The sequence below is a fragment of the Garra rufa genome, chromosome 1, assembly GCF_049309525.1.
Source record: "Garra rufa chromosome 1, GarRuf1.0, whole genome shotgun sequence".
NCBI lineage: Eukaryota > Metazoa > Chordata > Actinopteri > Cypriniformes > Cyprinidae > Garra > Garra rufa.
In genome coordinates, this window is record NC_133361.1 from 24859596 (window position 1) to 24881604 (window position 22009).

The window sequence follows — 22009 nt, forward strand, 5'->3', positions numbered from 1 at the left end:
TTAGTACTGACCTGAATAAGATTTTTTTTTTACATAAAAGACATTTACATGTAGTACACAAGAGAAAATAATAGTTGAATTTATAAAAATGACCCTGTTCAAAAGTTTCCATACACTTGGTTCTTAACACTGCGTTGTTACCTCAATTTTTTTGGTTTGTTTAGTGATAGTTGTTCATGAGTCCCTTGTTTGTCCTGAACAGTTAAACTGCCTGCTCTTTTCAGAAAAATCCTTCAGGCCCTACAAATTCTTTGGTTTTTCAGCATTTTTGTGTGTTTGAACCCTTTCCAACAATGACTGTATGATTTCGAGGTCTATCTTTTCACACTGAGGACAACTGAGGGACTCATATGCAACTATTACAGAAGGTTCAAATGCTCACTGATGCTGAAGAGCTGGGGGTGAAAAGATGAGGGTAAATATACCTTATTTTGTCTTCTGGGAAACATGCAAGTATTTTCTGTTGCAGAACTAAATGAAAAAAAGATGATATTCATCCAACATAAGAAAAATGTACATATTCTCATTCCGTTCAGAAGTTTATACCCTCGGCTCTTAATGCGTAATTTTTCCTTCTTAAGCATCAGTGAGCATTTGAACCTTCTGTAATAGTTGCATATGAGTCCCTCAGTTGTCCTCAGTGTGAAAAGATGGATCTCAAATCATACAGTCAAATTCAACTATTATTTTCTCTTGTGGACTATATGTAAACATCTTTTATGTGAAATATCTTATTCAGGTCAGTACTAAATAAAAAAATAACATGCATTTTGTAAGATCCCTCTTATTTTCGAAAATAATTACTATTTTGCAGATTCTGCAATCTGTCTATATATCTATATTTTTATATCTGTCTGCTTGGCTATTTTTGTTGTAATGTGACAGTAAGCGGTGTGTTTGTATGTGGTCTGTTGTGCAATATGTAACATGATATAAGATGACATGTATGACTTGGGTAACTTTTGCAGTTATCATGGATCGCTACCAGGAACAGCCACATCTTCTGGATCCTCAATTAGGTAAGTTGAGATCATGAATGTGAAGGACATGATGAATGTGATCTGTGGTTGAACACTGCTGTTGTGCAGAGTGGATGCTGAACATGCTCTTGGAGATGATCCGCAATGAGAAGTCGCCACCTCTTCTGGTCCATCTCTGTTTCAAATTCCTCTACATCATCTCAAAGGCAAGACAGAGCAAGGCTCTCTACGTTTGACTGATAACCTCTATTTGTGAGTTTCTGTCTGATTTTGTGCTTCCTGGTGCTTCCACAGGTTAGAGGCTATAAGATCTTCATGCAGCTGTTCCCCCACGAGGTGTCAGATGTTCAACCGGTTCTGGACCTTTTATGCAGACAGGACCCAAAAGACACTGAGGTGAGTTAGTCCCTCAGTTTCATTACTGATCATAGGCTCTGTCATGAGCCCCAAAGTGTAACATAATCATGCAAGCTAAAGTCTAGAGTCCTACAGAGGTCAGATCAGATCATACATGAATGAATTTCCCCCTAAATGTAATTTATAATGTTAGTTAAATACCCCCTGTGATGAAAATTTAAGATTAAGTAAGTAGCATATTCATGGATCCACGTATATGAAAAGAACTAAGCTTCTACAGTTACATGCAAGACATAAAGAAATTATTTTCATTGTAAAAAAATGTTTAAATGTCATTTTAATGATCAAAGATGAATTGTAAGGGACAATAGAGGGACTGCAGAGGGATTTGAAGTTTTTTTGTGCCCAAAAAACAGTAACAAAACACAAGTCATCCCAAGAAATGATGAGTAAACAGCTTCAGGTAGTAAATAGTTGCAGCAAGTAACCATTTATCACGTCTGAAAGAATAGAACCCATGTGTTATTTGTATTTTACCCTTCCAAAACCACAAAATATAGATAGTAGATGTACTTAGTGACTATGTTTCTGTATTAGACCTGGGAAACACGCTACATACTCCTCCTCTGGCTCTCCATGACATGTCTCATTCCCTTTGACTTGTCCCGTCTGGATGGCCACCTGTCCACTGACCCCGGGCTAAACAGAGAGCCCATCATGGACCGTATTCTGGCTGTTGCCAAGGTAACACCGACAGTAGACTTCAACATTTGCTTTATATGTCAATGAGTCCATTTAGTTGAATCATGATTTTTTGTAATATTAATACTTTGTCAGTTTTACTAATCATGCTTTTTTTTTTTTAATAATTTTATTTAACATTACCTGTGTGCCATTATGATTAATTAATTTTTGCTGCAGTCCTTTCTCAGAGTGAGTGACAAATCTCGAGATGCTGCATCAGTGCTGGTGTCAAAGTAAGTTACATGTTATGTGTTCTTTCCTCTTGATTCAGTAGGCTATATAACATTTTAACTGTCAAGAAATTGCTTCTCTTTGATAGTTTTGGTTCAACATACCGTGCCTTGCAAAAGTATTCATACCCCTTCATTTTTTTCACATTCTGTTTTGTTGCTGCATTATGTTAAACTGCTTTAAATTAGTTTCTCCCCACGTCAATTTACACTCCATACACCATAATTTTAAACCAGATTTGCAAATTTTACAAATTTATTAAAAATAAAACACTGAAATTAGAGCTGGGCGGTATGACCAAAAATTTATATCACGGTATTTTTCAAAATTATACGGTATCACGGTATATGACGGTATTTTTTTTTTTTTTCATGCATGACTAGATGTTAACCACATTTCCTAATAAATTAGAGAATAATTACTGCAGTATATTGGCTTACATTGACCGGACTAGTATTAACCCAGGTTTGATTGGTCTCACAAAATGCTGCTGTTCACAAAGAAGTGACAGTGGCACTCATAATTGTAATGAGGTGAAGAAATCAGAATTCATGATTTGCAGTCAAAATACACAACACTTTATTGTGCATTCTTCACAAGTTCACATTTACAAGTCTACGCGTTTCTCTTCCAGCAGGAGGCGCTGTCAGAATGGTATACAAAGTAGCGCAACAAATGATTTTGAAACGTGCAGCGCTCATATTTATTCAATGGATAGCCTTTTGAAGTTTCATCGCAATTCTTGTCTTTCAGTCCCCACATTTTAGACCACCTGAAATCATAATTAGGACTTTCATAACCCCCTAATAACACTGCAGTCATCAATGAAAATTAAGAGCTTTATTTAAGACTTTCAAAAACAAACCTTACACAAAATACGTTTCTTTTTTATTTATTTTTCCCACCATGTTCGGGGCACAAGAAAAATATTAAGGGACTAAATTAATATCAGCATATGAAGTATAATCGTCTCTCATTGTCTGAAAGAATGCACATCAGATGCTGAAAGTCAGTTTTTACTTTCACTTTAACATATTGATCAGTTTCCACGTTGCTTGTGTGATATCCATTGGCTTTAAAGCATAAATATTAATAAAAATACAGTATATAGAAAAGACATATCTTTAAAATATTGCGACGTAACACCAACGTAAAGCCATTGTTTTTCTCTCACTGAAAGCTACATCTGTCTGCGCACAATGCGCCGATCTCTGCTCTCATCTCTGCAGACACACCCCCTCTTGAAATTTCGGCATTACAAGTTTTGCAAATCGCTAACCCTGGGTCTTTCTCAGATATACTGAAATACGTCCACACCTCAGATGTGTTGCTTCAGACAAGCACGTGCAAGCTGCGGTTTCTGTTTGCGTCAACATACGTGTTCCCAGCGCTTTGTACGCACACACTCACCGGTATTGGGGTATATGAAAAATGAATATCATTTAAAAAAAAAACACCGGTATTCGGTATGAAAAGGTATACCGCCCAGCCCTAACTGAAATAAGTATTCATACCCTTAACTCAGCACATAGTTGAAGCACCTTTACAGCATCAAGTCTTTTTGGGTATGATGTGACAAACTTTGCACATCTGCATTTGGCAATTATCTGCCATTCTTTGCCTCACCTTTTCACCTCTCAAGCTCTGTCAGCTTGGATGGGGGCTGGCAGACATTTTCTAGAGTCCTAGTTGTTCCAGTCATCTTCCATTATGGATAATGGAGGCTACATGCTTCTGTGAACCTTCAATGCAGCAGATTTTTTTCTAAACCCTAGATCATTGTCTTAACGCAAGTCTGTCACTGAGCTCTACAGGCAGTTATCTTGACCTCAGGACTTGGTTTTTGCTCTGATATGCATTTTCAGCTGTTAGACCTTTTCTGAGAGGTGTGTGCCTTTCTAAATCATACTCATTCAAATGAATTTGCCACAGTTTAACTCCACTCGAAGTGTAGTAACATCTAGAAGCAATATGAATGCTCCTGAGCAAAATTTCGAGTGTCCCAGAAAAGGGTATGAATACTTATGCAACGGGATCTTTTGAGTTTTTGATTTCTAATAAATTTGCTAAGTTGTTACAAACCTGTTTTGTGCTTTGTCATTATGGTGTATGAGATGTAGATTGATGTGGAAAAAAAGTAATTTAAAGCAGTTTAACATAATGCTGCAACAAAACAAAATGTGAAAAAAATGAAGGGGTATGAATATTTTTGCAAGGCACTGTACTTACCTGTTGATCAAAACTTGCCTTAACGTTACACCAGCAATTTTTATTTATTTAGGGTAGTTTAGTAACTTTCAGGAGTGTGTACTCATTTTTGCAACACAACATTTTATCACTTTAATAAGAAAATAGTATTACCTAAATAATTTAACCATTCTTCTTTGGTAAATGATCAAGCAGACTTGCTGAAATATTATATATAAAGAGCCCTAACATGTCTTCTAAGTAAAGAGTACTCATTTATGCTGTGCACTGTATGTTTTTTTTCTGGGTGGCACTGGGGAAGATACACTGATCAGGCATAACTTTATGACCACCTTGCTAATATTGTGTTAGTCACCCTTTTGCTGCCAAAACAGCCCTGACCCATTGAGGCATGGACTCCACTAGACCCCTGAGGGTGTGCTGCGGTATCTGGCACCAAGATGTTAGCAGCAGATCCTTTAAGTCCTGTAAGTTGCGAGGTGGGGCCTCCATGGATCAGACTTGTTTGTTCAGCACATCCCACAGATTCTCGATTGGATTGAGATCTGAGGAACTTGGAGGCCAAGTCAACACCTCAATCTCATTGTTGTGCTCTTCAAACCAGCTTAGGTAGGTGGTGTGTGTCAAAGTAACATCCACATGAATGACAGGACCCAAGGTTTCCCAGCGGAACATTGCCCAAAGCATCACACCAGGCCACCTTCTTCTATTGCTCCGTGGTCCAGTTCTGATGGTCACGTGTCTAGTGTTAGCGCTTTCAGAGGTGGACATGGGTCTACAAACTGTGATGCACTGTGTATTCTGACATCTTTCAATCAGAACCAGCATTAACGTCTTGAGCAATTTGAGCTACAGTAGTTTGTCTATTGGATTGGACCACACAGGCCAGCCTTCGCTCCCCACATGCATCAGTGAGCCTTGGCCGCCATGACCCTGTTGTCGGTTCACCACTTTTGGACCACTTTTGATAGATACTGACCCTTGTAGACTGGGAACTCCTCACAAGAGCTGAGTCATCTAGCCATCACAATCAAATCCATATGCTTGCCCATTTTTCCTGCTTCTAACACATCAACTTTGAGAACAAAATGTTTACTTGCTGCCTAATATATCCCACCCACCAACAGGTGTAGTGATGAAGAGATAATCAGTGATATTTACTTCACCTCTCAGTGGTAATAATGTTATGCCTGGTCGGTGTATCAAATAATTAAATATAAAAAAAATAGCTATATAAAATTAAGCTACAGTGTAAAGTTTTTTGTTTTTGTTTTTGTGCCCTTTCATTTTCTTAAAGAGTCTCTCATTAGACAGTATTCACCATGCTTCTGTGTCTTCCCAATATGAAAGGGCTGAAACTCAAATGATTTAAATATGTCTCTTATTAAACTTAAATAGTCAAAACAGCCTTTGAGCTGGTAAGTTCAAATCACTTTCATGAATAATTTCAAACTGGTAATTTATTCCAAACACTGATAAAAAAGGTTAGTTCACCCAAAAATGATAATTTGGTCGTGTTAAACCTATAAACCTATGTATAACCTTTGTTCATCTTCAGAATACAAATGAAGATATTTTTGATGAAATCTGATTTGATGAAAGCTTTCTGACCCTGCATAGACAGCAAAGCAGCTACCACGTTTGAGGGGCATGCATCATATTTGTTTTCTTTGCACATAAAAAGTCTCTCGTAGCTTTATTAAATTATGGTTGAACCTTGATGTCACATGGACTATTAGTAAGTTTTAGTAATGATTCTGATTCTAAAATTCTGATTCTAAAAGTAAAAAAAAAATCACCCTGCATTATTTTCAGATGTTAATCAAGGCAAGGCAAGTTTATTTATATAGCACATTTCATACACAATGGCAATTCAAAGTGCTGTACATAAAAGGAATTAAAATCATAATAGCATAAAAAATCATAAAAATTAAAAATAATAATCACAACAATAAAAAAAAAAAATTAAGAACATTTAAGATGATTTAAGAAATGATTTAAAATTAATTAACACAGTAAAAATGATTATACATGAAATAATGCAATCTGTTCGGACGCTGCACAGCGCTCATTCAATAAATGCACAACTGAACAGATGAGTTCTGAGTCTGCATTTAAATGTGGCTAATGTATTAGCACATCTGATCTCTTCTGGAAGCTGATTCCAACTGCGGGCGGCATAATAGCTAAAAGCGGATTCCCCTTGTTTTGTGTGAACCCTTGATATTACTAACTGACTCGATCCTAGTGATCTGAGTTGTCTGTTAGGTTTATATTCAGTGAGCATATCTGCAATGTATGTAGGTCCTAGGCCATTGAGTGCTTTATAAACAAGTAAAAGTACTTTAAAATCTATCCTAAACATAACTGGAAGCCAGTGTAAGGACCTGAGGACTGGTGTGATATGTTCTGATTTTCTGGTTCTAGTCAGAATCCTGGCAGCAGCGTTCTGTATGAGCTGCAGCTGTCTAATGGTCTTCTTGGGAAGGCCGGTGAGGAGACCATTACAATAGTCCACCCTGCTGCTGATAAAGGCATGAACAAGTTTCTCCAAATCTTGACGGGAAACAAAACATCTAATTCTTGCAATGTTTTTGAGATGATAGTATGCTGATTTAGTTACTGCTTTGACATGGCTACTGAAACTGAGGTCTGACTCCAGAATCACACCCAGATTCTTGACTTGATTTTTTGTTTTTTGACCCCTAGCGTCAAGGTACGCATTTACCTTATGAACTTCATCTTTGTTTCCAAATGCAATGACTTCTGTTTTCTCCTTGTTTAACTGTAAAAAGTTTTGGCACATCCAACTGTTAATTTCATCAATGCATTGGCAGAGGGAGTCAATGGGGCTGTAGTCATTTGGCGATAAGGCTAGGTAAATCTGGGTATCATCTGCATAGCTGTGATATGCTATTTGGTTCTTTCTCATTATTTGACTTAGTGGGAGCATATACAGGCTGAACAACAGCGGCGCAAGAATTGAGCCTTGTGGGACTCCGCATGTCATGGACGTCCACTTAGACTTATGTTCTCCTAGACTCACATAATAGCCTCTCCCTTCTAAGTATGACCTGAACCATTTGAGAACCATCCCAGAAAGCCCGACCCAGTTTTCCAGTCTATCTAGAAGAATGTTATGATCGACAGTGTCGAACGCAGCACTGAGATCTAGTATCGCCCACTGAAGCTAAGCAGGGTTGAGCTTGGTCAGTACCTGGATGGGAGACCTCCTGGGGAAACTAGGTTGCTGCTGGAAGAGGTGCTAGTGAGGCCAGCAGGGGGTGCTCACCCTGAGGTCTGTGTGGGTCCTAGCACCCCAGTATAGTGACGGGGACACTATACTGCCAAAAAGCACCGTCCTTCGGATGAGACGTTAAACCGAGGTCCTGACTCTCTGTGGTCATTAAAAATCCCAGGATGTCTTTCGAAAAGAGTAGAGGTGTGACCTCGGCATCCTGGCCAAATTTGCCCATTGGCCTCTGACCATCATGGCCTCCGAATCATCCCCATATTCCAATTGGCTTCATCACTCTGTCTCCTCTCCACCAGTCAGCTGGTGTGTGGTGGGCGTTCTGGCGCACTATGGCTGCCGTCGCATCATCCAGGTGGATGCTGCACACTGGTGGTGGATGAGGAGATACCCCTGACACTGTAAAGCGCTTTGAGTGTCTAGAAAAGCGCTATATAAATGTAATGAATTATTATTATTAATTATTATTATTAGTAATACCAGCACTGATATTTTGCCAGAATCAGAATTTAGGCGAATATCATTTATTATCTTTATGAGCGCTGTCTCTGTGCTATGATGTGGTCTGAAACCAGATTGGAAATGGTCCAGGTATCCATTTGAGTTTATGTAATGCTGCTTATAATGTCCAAAAATTATGTTTATGGCAAAATAATGACAACTTTACTCTCTGACCAGTAGAGGGCACTGTTTAAACATTTATAGATTATCTCTTTGACTGGATGATTTGTATTATCTACACAGGTTTGTGACCCGTCCAGATGTAAAGCAGAGGCGTCTGGGTGATTTTCTGGACTGGTGTCTGACCACCATCTCTCAGACCTGTGAGATGACCATGGAGGGAACTATAACCCTTGATGGAGCTTTGCAATCCCTGGTGAGCCTCCAATTGCATAGAGGACTGTTTATGTTCTCCACTTCCTTCTTTTATTTTCAGGAGAATTGAAATATTGAACATGCAAAAGCTTGACATAACAATCCAAGTTGATCTGTAGTTGATCCTTAGTCGTATGCTGTGTTATTCTTTTTCGTTCACTAGTACATAGAGAATGTATAGAACATTTTATACTGTTGGTCATGGTCCACAGAGATTTCAAGAAATAAAATATTGACTTTTCATTAAATACAATGAATATTACAGATATATTGCAGATGACAAAACTGCAGTGCGTGCTTAAAATAAACATAATATTATTGTCATTTGCAGTGGATGCTAAAATGGTTATCTTTATGGTTTTCATTCTGGGTGTGATAGGCCTTTAGGCCTGTAATTCCTATGCTTGTTTAGTAGCTGCACATATTTGCAGGCAATACCTGCCAAAGCCTACAGAGGCAGCCGTTAAATGCACATTGCTGTGTCAAAATGCTGATAATCGCATTTTAGTGACTGATCTTTATCAGAATTTTTTTCATTGCAGTGAAACATCCTGCACGGTTTAAAGGTCCAGAGAGCTGTGAAAACGATCCTGCTGTTGTTATTCTTTTGTGAAGCGCGTCTCTATCACCCGAGGCGCTCAAAACTGGCTCTGTGTGTTGAGAATGCCTGCGGTGCTAAAACTGCCATCAGTGTTTTTGCATATAGGATTTAAGTGCCACAAGGCAGCGAGCAGGAACATGTGCGGTGCTCTTTTAAACGTGATAATTACGTGAAACTGCTGCTGGCACTAGGATTAACAGGATTTAGACATGTTGAAAATGGGTTTAATAAATTTGACTTAATATCAACTTGATGAAATATAGGTAAAGTAGGTAAATTGCTCAGATGATTTCAAATGGATAGTTAGTTTAGTTCAGTATTTCCCAGCCAGGGGTATGTGTTTTGCAGGGCTACATAGATTTTAATAAAATGTTAAAAAAAACGTATTAATTAATCTCATAAACATTTTGATTTTAAGACTGCATGTTAAGTTATTTCTCAACAGGCCCAGCTCTTCAAGCATGGAAAGCGTGATGATTTCCTGCAATATGGTGTGTATATATATTCTTTAGGTCTTTCTTTGGTCTCTATAAAACCAGATACATGCTTACTAATCTTTACCTGACTATTCAAAGCCCCAGCAGTGCTTCAGTGCCTGAATCAGAAGAGAATAGCTGAGAGTAACCAGGCCACATTGCGTAAGCTGGGTGTAAAAGTTGTCCAGAGACTTGGCTTGACCTTTGTAAAACCACGTTTGGCCAAATGGAGGTAATTGAGGAGTGACTTATTGACAAAATATGATGAAATGAAACAAAGGACGTTTAAAGTAATAGTTCAACCAAAAGTGAAAATTTTGTTATTAGTTACTCACCCTCATGTCATTTCAAACAAGTTCTTTGTTCATCTTCGGAACTCAAATTAAGTTATTTGTAACACTGGACCACAAAACCTTAAGTAGCATGGGTATATTTGTAGCAATAGCCAAAAATACATTGTATGGGTCAAAATTATGCCAAAAATCATTAGGATATTAAGGAAAGATCATGTTTCATGAAGATATTTTCTAAATATTTAAAAACTTTTTTTTTTTTAAGTGATTTTGTCCATTTTTAGATTGCAGATTATCAAGTAGTTATATCTCAACCAAATATTTTCCTATCCTAACAAACCATACATCACTGGAAAGCTTATTTCAGATCAGCTTTTAGATGATGTATGAATCTCAATTTCGCAAAAATTGGCACTTACGACTGGTTTTGTGGTCCAGGGTCACATTTCCGATGAAATCCGAGAGCTTTCTGACCCTGCATAGACAGCAACGCACCTGAATATTTTATATTATTAAGCTTTTGGATTTCATCAAAAATATCTTAATTTGTGTTTTGAAGATGAGCGAAGATCTAATGGGTTTGGAATGACATGAGTGAGTAATTAATGACAAAATTTTAATTTTTGGGTGAACTATCCCTTTAAAAGTATTAGCTGCTTTGTAAGCATTTTGTATGACTACATGTAGGTACCAAAGAGGAAGTCGGTCACTCGCAGTCAACCTGGCCCAGTCTTCTGTCACTGAAAGTGTAGAGGCTACAAAACCTGATCTGGAGTCTGTCAGTCTGGAGGAAGACTATGACATACCTCAGGAGGTAGAAAATGTCATTGGTAAGTATTTATGCACATTGTTTTGTTTGCTAAATTACAAAATGCTCTTAGGCACTGCTAATTTGCTTATTCATTGTTGCAGAACAACTGTTGATGGGACTGAAAGACAAAGAAACAATAGTGAGATGGTCTTCTGCCAAGGGGTAAGAACAGTGCTATATTTTAATGCCATGGTTCTCTGTTATAATGCCTCTGGATTGAAGTCTTTCTCTTTTTAACCACCTACAGGATTGGAAGGGTAACTGGTAGACTTCCTAAAGAACTTGCAGATGATGTGGTTGAGTCTGTTTTAGAGTGTTTCAGGTGTGGCATGATATAACAGGAAGCCTTGATGTTATTATGTGACTCAAATGTTTTCAAATACTCAGTAAGGTATTTTTCAATGACATTGGTTTCTTCAAATCTTACAGCTTTCAGGAAACAGATAATGCCTGGCATGGGGGCTGCCTGGCTCTGGCAGAGCTTGGCCGAAGAGGACTCCTTCTTCCTTCCCGTCTCTCACATGGTTAGCTTGTATTGTATTTATTAACCTTTGTGCTTAGTCTCAAAGCTATTGGGTTTAACTTTTCCACTGACAAATTGTAATATTGTAGCTGTAATCATTGTACCTCCCCTCCACCATACTCAGTTTCACAACATTTATAAGCAAAGATAATTCAATGGATGCAAACAATTAATTCAAATACTTCAAGTTTAACAAGATCCTTTATTTTTTTTTAAATGCCACCACCCAGCTCCCTTTAATGATCTGTTACATGTTTTCTCAAAGCACACAAGATTCTCAGTGTCGCATTTTTTCTTCCAATCAGTGCTTAATGTTATACACTAAGAATATTTAGGAATTATTTACATTTACATTGATGCATTAGGCAAATGCTATTGTCCAAAACAGCTTACATTAAAGTTGTCAGTTCATGCGTACCCTTGGACTCTAATGACAAGCCGTTTTACAGACATAAATAGAATAATAATTAAAGACATTAATGTAGATGTTGGCCGTCTTCCTGTAAAGTCTCTGGAGTATTGATCTTTTCACTGGAGCTCCTTTGTATTTGAGTTATAGCAGTCCACACTTTGAGAACTCTGAATCAGCAGTTTTGTGACCTCTTTCTTTGAGTTCGAGCAGGTTCTTTGACCTTTGCTCTTTTGGTAGTGTGCCTCAGAGGTCTATTGTTTACCCGTTTTTGTCCCAGTGCCCGTGTGCTCTGTCTTGGTGTGTCTGGAGTGTCTTTGACCGGGTCTGGGGAAGGAAGACTTTGACTGTTCTGGCTCTCAGTCGTTTCTTGTGGGCCAACAGAGGAGTCATTGATAATGTCATTTGAACTAGCTAGCTGACACAGAGCAAAGGCGGCAGAGTGCCTCTGGTCACATGGGTCTATTTCTTGTTCTCTGGGTGGAACAATTGGGCATACCTCAGCATTTATAATGGTTTGTCTTTCTGACGTTTCAGAGCCCGTGGTGTCGGGCAAGGTTTGGCTGTTGGACTGTACCCTGAGGCAGAGGTTGAGCGGTGCCTCTTCCTGACTACTTTCTGAATCATAATGTTCCTCGCCGTCAGAGTAGTGGTGTGTCATGTTGCTGGATGCAGCCTGGTCCCTCTTGGAAAGGTTAAGAGGACCTGACTCCTCCTCGCTTTCTTCGTCTTCATTTTCTGATGAAGTCTCACCGCTTCTCATGGAAGCTGTGGTTTGTGGTTCATTCCTAGAAAGAAAAGACAAGATGCCAATGTTATGTAAAGAATAGAGGAATCATTAACTTGCGTAATCAGACCTAATCAGATATAAAGGAGCCTTTTTGTCTTGCATAGAGTTTAACAAACCTCTCTTTCTTTTGTAACATGTTCTCTTGAGTTTGTCCACGTGATTTCTTGGGTAAGATTTCAGTTCCTGTAGTTGCCCCTGGTTCAACATTCTGTGATTGATTGACTGGGAATGGCTCGCCATTAGAAGTGTGCCTAAGAGGGATCCGCTGGTTGACATCCGCAGTACTAGGCCTATCTGGAGACCCAGATGCAGCACACCCTGCTAGAGGACTCTGACGAGTACCTTTGTCTGCTGTAATGTGTTCTGGGAAAGCCCTGTCCTCAGGAAGTCTGCTATAAGAGTCAGGATGAGATAGGGGTACTAGATGCCCTCCGTACTCTCGAGGATAAAATCTGTTGCTGTACACATCCAGAGGAAGATACCTGGTTCTCTGTAAGGACATGGTAAATTCAGGGTGCTGGTAGATGCTGTAAGGTAGAGGTGGACCAGGGATAATAGAATGGCCATATCTGTAGTGATAAGGATGGAGTAGGGACGAAGTAGGTGGGACCAAAGGTGATGGAACCAAAGGTCTCTGGGTCTCTCGTGGTGTGAGTTGGTAGGCTGGGGTGTTTGCTTGGTTGTGGGTGTAGGGTGTGTAGAGAGAATGCAAGGGCCTCTCAGGTACCATGTATGAAGGATAGTCCGGTATTAGAGGAAGAAGAGGAGCTGTGGAAGCAGGTGGAACCCAAGGTGCCATTTGGTGGTAAAATTGAGGAATGGCTGAAGATTGTTGATCATCTTTGCGTGGAGACAGAGATGGAGCTTCGCTTTCACATGTTCGGGCAACCGGTGAGAAAGCTGAAGATATTTTGTTCTGTTCAGTGTCCACGTCTGCATTTTTGTCCCTGGTTTCACGGATTGGCTCAGGTACATCTTTAGTGACCTCCTTGATGGGACTTTCAGGCTTGTCTCTTGTTCCCTTGCCAATCTCCTCTTGTTCAACCTTGTCGTTGAGCCTTTCGATAACTTTGCTGGCTTCAGCTTCCAGGGGTGGCTCTTTACTCTTGTGGTTGAAGGGAAAATTATGCTGGGAAGCCCTCTGTGTTTTCCCTGTCTGTTCCATGCGCTGAGACACCAGAGAGATGGAGTTCTTGCACAGGTTATACTTCATGTGGTTGAAGAGGTGAGACTTGATGTTGCAGGTGAAGGGGCATTGGAAGCACTGATACTTGAAAGGTTTGCCAGGAGGGCGAGGAATGTAATGGGGTTTCTTCGGTTTTCTTCCCTGGAGAGTGTCCATACTCGTGCAGTTGTTCAAATCCAGTACTGCGTGGTTTGTCAGCCTTATCTGGCAAAAGAAAGAAATTATAATAATTAGCTGCTTTGCCACACCCTGGAGCAGAGCGTCTTCTGTTTGTTGGGTCAGAAAGGTAGTGACCCAATAAAGAGAAAGTCTGCATGTTCACTTTCCCTTGACTTTTCAACTGGGCTGTAGCTGTAGCTGTTCTGTATTGTTTGTTGGCCTGCGTGTTAGCATGACAAGCTCTGGCTGCGCTGATGAAGCCAAGGTAGGCCTGTAGAAACATGCTCCCCTTTTTCAAAACCTGATGGCGTGGGAAACCACATACACCTGTTTCCCATGACCTTACCTGCAGGATACGAACTCCAGACATTTAAAAATTGATCTCACTTGCACTGTAAAGTAGAGAAGCTACCAGAACTATTAGAATTAAATTTAATCTGTTATAACATTTGTAACCAATTGGGCTGATTCGGTGGTTGAAGGAAATTACTTCTACAATTCTGCACTACAATCAGGATACATAATGGTCCGGTAAGTGTGCAAAGATTTTGAGGCCTGAAGGTTTGTATTAGGAAGCAGAAGATTGAAGAGATTGCCAGGCAAGTTGTGCAGAAAATGACTCCGCCTTAAGGAACCTGTTTGTCACGGGCTGTCGCAAGAAGTGGTGGCTCAGGTTTTGACTCCCATGTTTCATACAAAGCCGCTCCCTCCTTAAGGCACAAATTAAATAATTTTTTTTATGGTGAAATTTAATTTAGCCCATTTGTGCCTTGTTTCCTTGTTTCTTGGTTCTTATGTATTCTTTTGTGGGTACACCGATTTCAGCATAATATAACATTCTATTTCTAATGGGAATTTTTGGGTTAAGGCATACACTGAATACTATGCGTACAACCACATGAAAATACATTATTATATTTTCTACCAGACATAGTTTAACAGGTGCATCTATAGTCAGCAATTAGGATCCACCCATGAAACACCTGCTACAAAGTACTTTAGCGATTCATCCTTTTCAAATCCTAAAAGTTTAACAGTTGCTGTTGGAAATCTTAGTGATTTTGTTGCAGCCTTACCTGTATTTAGACTTGACGTTTTGGATGTTGGATGTATCGATGATGGATCTATGTCCACCGTGGACCTCCTTAAAACAAATGATGGTCCCACTGGGGAACGGTTTGGACGACGTGGTTGTCCTCGAGAGCAGGTGTCTGTTCGTTTAGGTGTTCCGTCTAGTTTCTGATGAGTCTGATGAGTCTCTCACATTCTCTCTAAGGTGTTGACTCTGTGGGGTGGAGTCTATGCCCAAGCAGTAGAGCCCTGAGGCAGCATCAATGCGCCTGATATTAGGCAAGCCCCAAGCCACGATACGTTGCTAGTTTGCTAGTCTCCTGTCTCACCTGCTAGAGAGAATCCACATGGACGAGAAGCCAGACAAGACTGTTTGTGGCTTTTGTTTGCCTGAATGGTTGAATTAGCCCAGGAGTGGTGGAGTTAGGTGTGAAGCAGGTTTGAGGATGTTGTCAGAGGGGTGTGGAGATATGGAGGACAACCAGTGAGATTTGCATGAATCCAAATGTGTGCGCTACACCTGATGTGAAGTGTCTTTCAGCATGGTTTTGATAATGCAGTTATTTGCGCCGTATCTGGTTCTTAGTTGAATTTAACCAAATTTCATTCAGATTTTAGTGTCATTTTAAAAAATGTATTCACTGCTATTTGAATATGAATCATAAACTCAATTTCGGCTCCACCTTAGGTTTAAGGAGACTGTTTCTTGTAATGAGGTTCTTTCAAAGGTCAACTATCAATACTCTCTGTCTCTTGTGTGTGTTTTTGCATATTGTATATAAATATGCGGTAATCTAAATCATAATTTTATTTATTAATAAAAATGTTCAAATATGTGGAGTCAGTATGATATTTTAAGCAATTAAAACTTTATTTGGCAAGAATGCATTAACTTAATCAGTGTTAAAGAAAATTATGTTACATAAGATCTCTGTTTAAAAAAATGTGGTTCTTTTCAACGTTCTATATCAATGAATACTGAAATGATCAGTATCATAGATTTCACAAAAACAACTTTTAACATTGACAATAATAAGAAAAAATGTATTGAAAGCAAATGATCATATTAAAAATAATTTCTGAAGAATCATGTGACACTCAAGTCTGGAGTAATGATGCTGAAAATTCAGCTTTGGCGTCGCAGGATTAAATTGGATTTTAAAATGTATTCAAATAGAAAACATTTATTATAAGTTGTAGTAATATTGAACAGTATTACTGTTTTTACTGTATTTTTAAGCTATATCAATGCCTATACACAGCTTTTGAAATATTTTGGATTACAAAACTAATTATTTTTGTATACTAATATTTTGTCTGTATTCAACAGTGGTGCCTCTGATTATAAAAGCTTTGACATATGATGAGAAAAGAGGCGCATGCAGTCTGGGATCGAACGTACGTGATGCAGCCTGCTACGTGTGCTGGGCTTTCGCTCGTGCCTATGAGCCAAATGAACTGAAGCCCTATGTCAACCAGATTGCCAGGTATGAACCCGCTACCACCACCACCTTAGCCATTATGTTTTACTGAGACATTATGGGCCAGATTTACGCATTTTTAGGTCAAATTACTGGTATTTGCGCTATTATTTAATTCCCAAAAGCGTGACTTAAAGCAGGCGGTAATTTGCGCTGCTCTTGGTGGATTGCGCTGGTCATTATGGAAATGATCTGGCTGCGTCTGTGTCCTTTAATGTGTGAATTGTCAGTAAATTAGATGCAGAATTTTCCCCTTCAGTCAGCGATTTCATTGAAATGCGCTCTAACGCTAATTGGCCAACCTTTGGTAAATAGCTTGTCTCATGCATTTGTGAAAATTATTTAAAGGGAACCCCAGGTATTAACCCTTGTATGGCTTAATAAACCATAAATGATGTCTCTTACTGAAATATGTAGTAGGAACCTCATGAAAGATTTACGTAATTTTAAATGCTTAAATTTTTTATACATATTTTGGACTATGGGTGGGTGCCATTTTTTCAATGACATAAAATGGTTGCACTGGGGAATTTACCGCAACACAACTTGCAAAATAAAATACTGATATGATGACCACAGCTACTGAAAGAGCTTACAGGTGGCGATGGATAAAAGTGTAGGCTTAAAAATGATTGCCATACAATCAGTGTTTCCCCACAAGGAGGAACGCCTCTGGATATTGTGAGATATATCTGCGCTGAGAATCTCCTTCAGTGGCTGTGGCACCATGACAAGTGTCGGCATGTTTACATCCTTTCAGGATGGCATCTAGCATTTCTTGTCTTCGCCGTTTGTAAGCTCTTTCGACAGCTGTGGTCTACTAAGGGCTAAAGTGGAAAGAACAAAGACGCAGGTCTCTAGGAAGTTTTATTCATTCACAGGCATCTTCCCATTTCTTTTCTCCATTTCTTATCGCTGAGAAAGACTTGCGTCGTTTCTCTTGTTGCTCTTCAACTGAAAATTACAATCAAAAGCTGCACAATATGGCATTGTATCAGTATTCCATTTTCAGAGTTGTGTTGTGGTAAAAATACCAACAGTTTGCGGCAGAAGCTCACTGTGACCATTTCACTTCATGCAAATAATGGCACCCCCATAGTCCAAGCTATGTATAAAATGATGTGGATTTTTTAAATAACGTAACTCTTTCATGGGTTTCCTACTATATATTCTACTACAGTAGTAGGCATCATTTGCTTTATATTAATACCTGGGGTTCCCTTTAATATGTTTCTGTTGGCTCTTATTTCATTAAGTTAAATAGTTAATCTCATTAGATTTCCTTTGTGACGGATGAATGGCTCACGTCTAAAGACTTAAATATGAATATTTGAAAATATATTCTTTCCCAGCCCTTGATGGAAACTGACTCCTGTACGCCCACTATTTATACAAGCGTTTGGCGTGACCTTTCTTAGATCTTTGTGAAGGTGTTCTTGGATGTTCTCCAGGATGAAAACCAGAAGCAACTGTAGTGAGAGCTGATCTGATGTCAGTGACGGGTCAAATTGACAGCTCAACTTGGGTGGCTCAGTTGACCTTACAGTTACACTTTCTCGCCAATGAAAATACCTTTTTTGTAAATGAGGTTAGGCTATGGAATTTGATTAGCGAGGCTGGCAGCAAATCTGCAACCCACATACTGAGGGCTCTTTGTCTTTTAGTCAGCAGTCAGTACAGTATGTGGTCAGAGAACCTTTTTTCACCACACTACCTGGTAGTTATTCTAAGAAAATTCGTCTTTGCTGTCACAGCAAGTTATGCTTGAAAGAAAACTGCTGTTTGACAGAATTCCATCTTTTTTAAGCGTTTTCACTGTGTGGACATCTATGGAGAAAGTTTAATGAGAATTGAACTTCCAGGAGGGGAAGTTAAAGCTTGCGTTATGAATGTCCAAAAATGCTCAACAGCCTTTTCTCATACCTGTTCGCCTGGCTGTAGTTATTTACCGCCTTAAAACCAGTTTATACACCTCACAGCTCAGAACCTCTCCCTACTGAGGATATACAGTGTAGTGTAGCAAATTACCAAACCTAAAATGGTATGAGACGCAACAATCATTAACTGTTCACAAAGAACAAATAGAAGATACTGCCTTTCCAAACCTGACGAAAGATGATAAACCTCGTAAATAATTTAGACAGAAATCCTCATGTCATTTCCAAGCTTCAAATATTGAAAAAATAACGAGTGTTGGGGGTAACGCATTAGAAGTAACGCGAGTTGCATAATCAGATTACTTTTTCAAGTAACTAGAAAAGTAACACATTGCTTTTTCTTTTACAAGAAAATAGTTACTTTTTCAAAAACGTAATGCCAGTTACTTTTTGTTTCCTTTATGTATTGATCCCATTTTATTAACCAGTGCCTTTACTGCTGAACTTACCATACTTGACCTTAACCAACGTTACTTAACCATACTAAAAAGCAAAACTTACTTTAGATGAACTAACATTTGTGCTTTATTTTTCTCATTGCTAAAGAGTCCAGAACTTACTTTTCGTACAGTTTTACTGTACAGACGTGAATTTACTTACTTACTTTTCCTTCAGCCTTAGGCTTATTCATTTCACTTTTTCAGGGGTATTAAAAACAAACAAGCAAGCCCTGCCCAGATTTAAAAAGTAACGCAAAAGTAATGCAATGCATTACTTCCCATAAAAAGTAATTAAGTAACAATTAGTTATTTTTTAGAGAGTAATCCAATATTGTAATGCATTACTTTTAAAAGTAACTTTCCCTTACACTGAAAATAACACAGTATAAGCAACATTTTGTTGTCCTTAAGACTTGTGTGCTTTATAAACCAAGTCTTATGATTGTTTGGTTTGACAGTGAAACCAAACATATGAATTTCTGCCAAAATGAAATGCAAGTTCAACAAACAACAGTAGTGCTTTGATACACATGACTGATGAGATTCAAATTTTCTTGGGAGAAAATCTGCAGAATGGATTTTAAGATAAGTCAGATGTGCACAGATTTAAAGTGGTTGACATATAGATGAACTAAAATTGGTTGGTCTTGTTCTTTTACGTTTCACTGTATCATCAATAAGTCCAGATCATTTTGGGTACAAAACATCAAGCATTATTTAATGGATCTAACATTTTGTTTGCAAGTTGTCTATTTGCTTTAATTGTGGTGCTTGCAAGTATTATTACTTCTAAGATTCATGGTTAGGGGTTTGCTGTATTTAATTTTGCTGTGTAACAGTATTTTGTAATTCTTCTGCTAATTCTGCAGTGTTCTGTTTGTGTGGTGATTGAGTGGTGAATCAGCTCGGTGAAACAGTTTCATCAGCAGAAAGCTTTTTTTTCCCTCCCAGGTTCAACAGTAAGCCTTTCAGTCACCATAAAAACATAATGATATTACGAGAATGACAGCTGAAAGATGCTCCGCTGGGTCCCCCCCTTTCCCAGTTTGGGACAAGTGTGGGCCTGTGTGTAACTGACTGTGCACTTTGCATTACTCCTTCAGTTTGTTGGCCCTCCCCACAGCTTCCCTCCTCCCTTTCCCCACGGTGCTGCCAGGTTTCGTCTGTTGTCGTGGGTTTCGGTCACCATTTGGCACCCAGGCTGTAGGCCTGTCGAGTCCTGTTCTAATTTCATCAGCAGTCAAAGGTTGTTTCTATGAGCTCACTGACGCTTTCAGAAACTGTGTCATTGCATAAAACTACACTAGTGTTTTTTATCTCTTTTTTTTTCTCGATTGAGGAGAGTTTCTATATAAATTGTGTAATCACAACTGTAATAATTTTAAAAAAATTTTTTTACATTATTTACAGTATATATGCAATGAATTTGTCAAGTGGCAGTGAAGATTTTTACATTGTTACAAAGTTAAATATATTTCAAATGAATGCTGTTTTTTTTTCTCTTTTTATTTAATCGAAAAATCTTGAAAAACTACATGAGGGTTTCCAGAAAAATATAAAGCAGCACAACTGCTTTCAACACTGATAATAAGAAATGTTTCTTGAGCAGCAAATCAGCATATAATGATCATAGAATGATTTCTGAAGGATCATGTGACACTGAAAACTGGAGTAATGATGCTGAAAATTCAGCTTTAAGTTTTATATAATACACTGTTAAAAATGCTTTTCCATCCAAAATATCTAAAAATCCAGTAAAACTTGTCTTGTTTTCAGAAAAAAGAAGTCAAATTTGTTTTCTGCTTCAAATGAGATAATTTTTCTTACCCCCTTGGCAGATTATTTTGCTTGTTCTAAACAAAAACTCACGTTTTGACTTCTTTTTTTTCTGGAAACGAAAATAATTTTGACTTGTCTAGAAAATTCTTCTTGATTTAAGGAATTTTTAGATATTTTGGCTAGAAAAAAAAAATCTAAGTAAGAAAAGCATTTTTGCAGTGTAATACTGATTCACAATATTACAAATGTAACAGTTTTTTTGATCGAAAATTACAGCCTTAGTGGCTTGAACATAATAGGCTTCTTTTAAAAAAACAAAAGCAAAAAGTATTTTTTGGACACTTACACCAGTAATGTTCCATGAAAAATGCTAATTATGTGATTATTTAATCAAGCTTGAAGTTATTTTAAACCTGTATGTTTCTTTCTTCAGAGAAACAGAAAAGGAGAAATTTGAAGAATTTGTACTGTTTTTTTTGTTTGTTTTTTTTTGCATTGCATTGCATTGCATTGAATGGAGACCGAAGCTTCAAATAGGATGCAAAAGCACCGTACAATTAGTTAAATGATTAGTTCACTTCTGCATTAAAATTTCTTGATCATTTACTCACCCCCATGTTATCCAATATGTTCATTTCTTTCTTTCTTCAGTCTTCAGTTTTTGAGGAAAACATTTCAGGTTTTTTATCCATATAGTGGACTTCAATGATGATCAACAGTCCAAATTGCAGTTTCAATGCAGCTTCAAAGCGCTCTACACTGAGGAATAAGGGTCTTATCTAGGGAAACAATTGGTCATTTTCTAAAAAAAAAATGATATACTTTTTAACCACAAATGCTTGTCTTGCACTACCTCAACTTTACGCCTTGCATAATCACGTGGGAAAGGCCACAATTGGTTAGTTTTTCATTTGTGTACTTTGGATCAAAAAGATAGGATAAGCCGAAAAGCTTGCAATTTCTCCTCCAACTTCAAAAATCATTAGACATTATTGTTTTACCTTTTTTTGTAAAGGATGTTTGACTTTTTTGCACGTTTTACTTTGAAAACACTTGGTTGGTACTTCTGTAATTTGTGAAGTTGAGCTAGTGAAAGACGAGAATTTGTGGTTAAAAAGTATATAAATGTAATTTTTTTTTCTAGAAAATGTTAATACAGTTACATTAAATGGAGACTGAAGCTTCAAATAGAATGCAAAAGCACCCTAAAATTAGTTAAAGGATTAGTTCACTTCTGAATGAAAATTTCCTGATCATTTACTCACCCCCATGTTATCCAAGATGTTCATTTCTTTCTTCCTTCAGTTTTTGAGGAAAACATTCCAGGATTTTTCTCCATATATTGGACTTCAGTGGTGATGAACAGGTTGAAGGTCCAAATTGCAGTTTCAATGCAGCTTCAAA

General features: G+C 38.2%; 2 protein-coding genes across 2 annotated transcripts in view; one reads left to right on the forward strand and one right to left on the reverse strand.

The window, feature by feature from the left end:
• tbcd (tubulin folding cofactor D) overlaps positions 1-22009 on the forward strand; it is a 64434-nt gene that overhangs the window by 678 nt on the left and 41747 nt on the right. Inside the window, exons 2-14 of the mRNA XM_073837897.1 lie at positions 969-1019; positions 1089-1186; positions 1275-1376; positions 1935-2081; positions 2259-2314; positions 8518-8650; positions 9696-9741; positions 9826-9958; positions 10707-10849; positions 10932-10992; positions 11078-11152; positions 11260-11354; positions 16299-16455. Coding sequence (XP_073693998.1) covers positions 969-1019; positions 1089-1186; positions 1275-1376; positions 1935-2081; positions 2259-2314; positions 8518-8650; positions 9696-9741; positions 9826-9958; positions 10707-10849; positions 10932-10992; positions 11078-11152; positions 11260-11354; positions 16299-16455 — 1297 coding nt within the window. The remainder of the gene's footprint in view (positions 1-968; positions 1020-1088; positions 1187-1274; positions 1377-1934; positions 2082-2258; positions 2315-8517; positions 8651-9695; positions 9742-9825; positions 9959-10706; positions 10850-10931; positions 10993-11077; positions 11153-11259; positions 11355-16298; positions 16456-22009) is intronic.
• znf750 (zinc finger protein 750) lies at positions 11536-15330 on the reverse strand. The gene is made up of 3 exons (XM_073849303.1): positions 14974-15330; positions 12669-13942; positions 11536-12550 (listed from the first exon to the last, which is right to left on the reverse strand). The coding sequence occupies exons 2-3, from the start codon at positions 13892-13894 to the stop codon at positions 11938-11940; spliced, it is 1839 nt and encodes a 612-aa protein (XP_073705404.1). The 5' UTR covers positions 13895-13942; positions 14974-15330; the 3' UTR covers positions 11536-11937.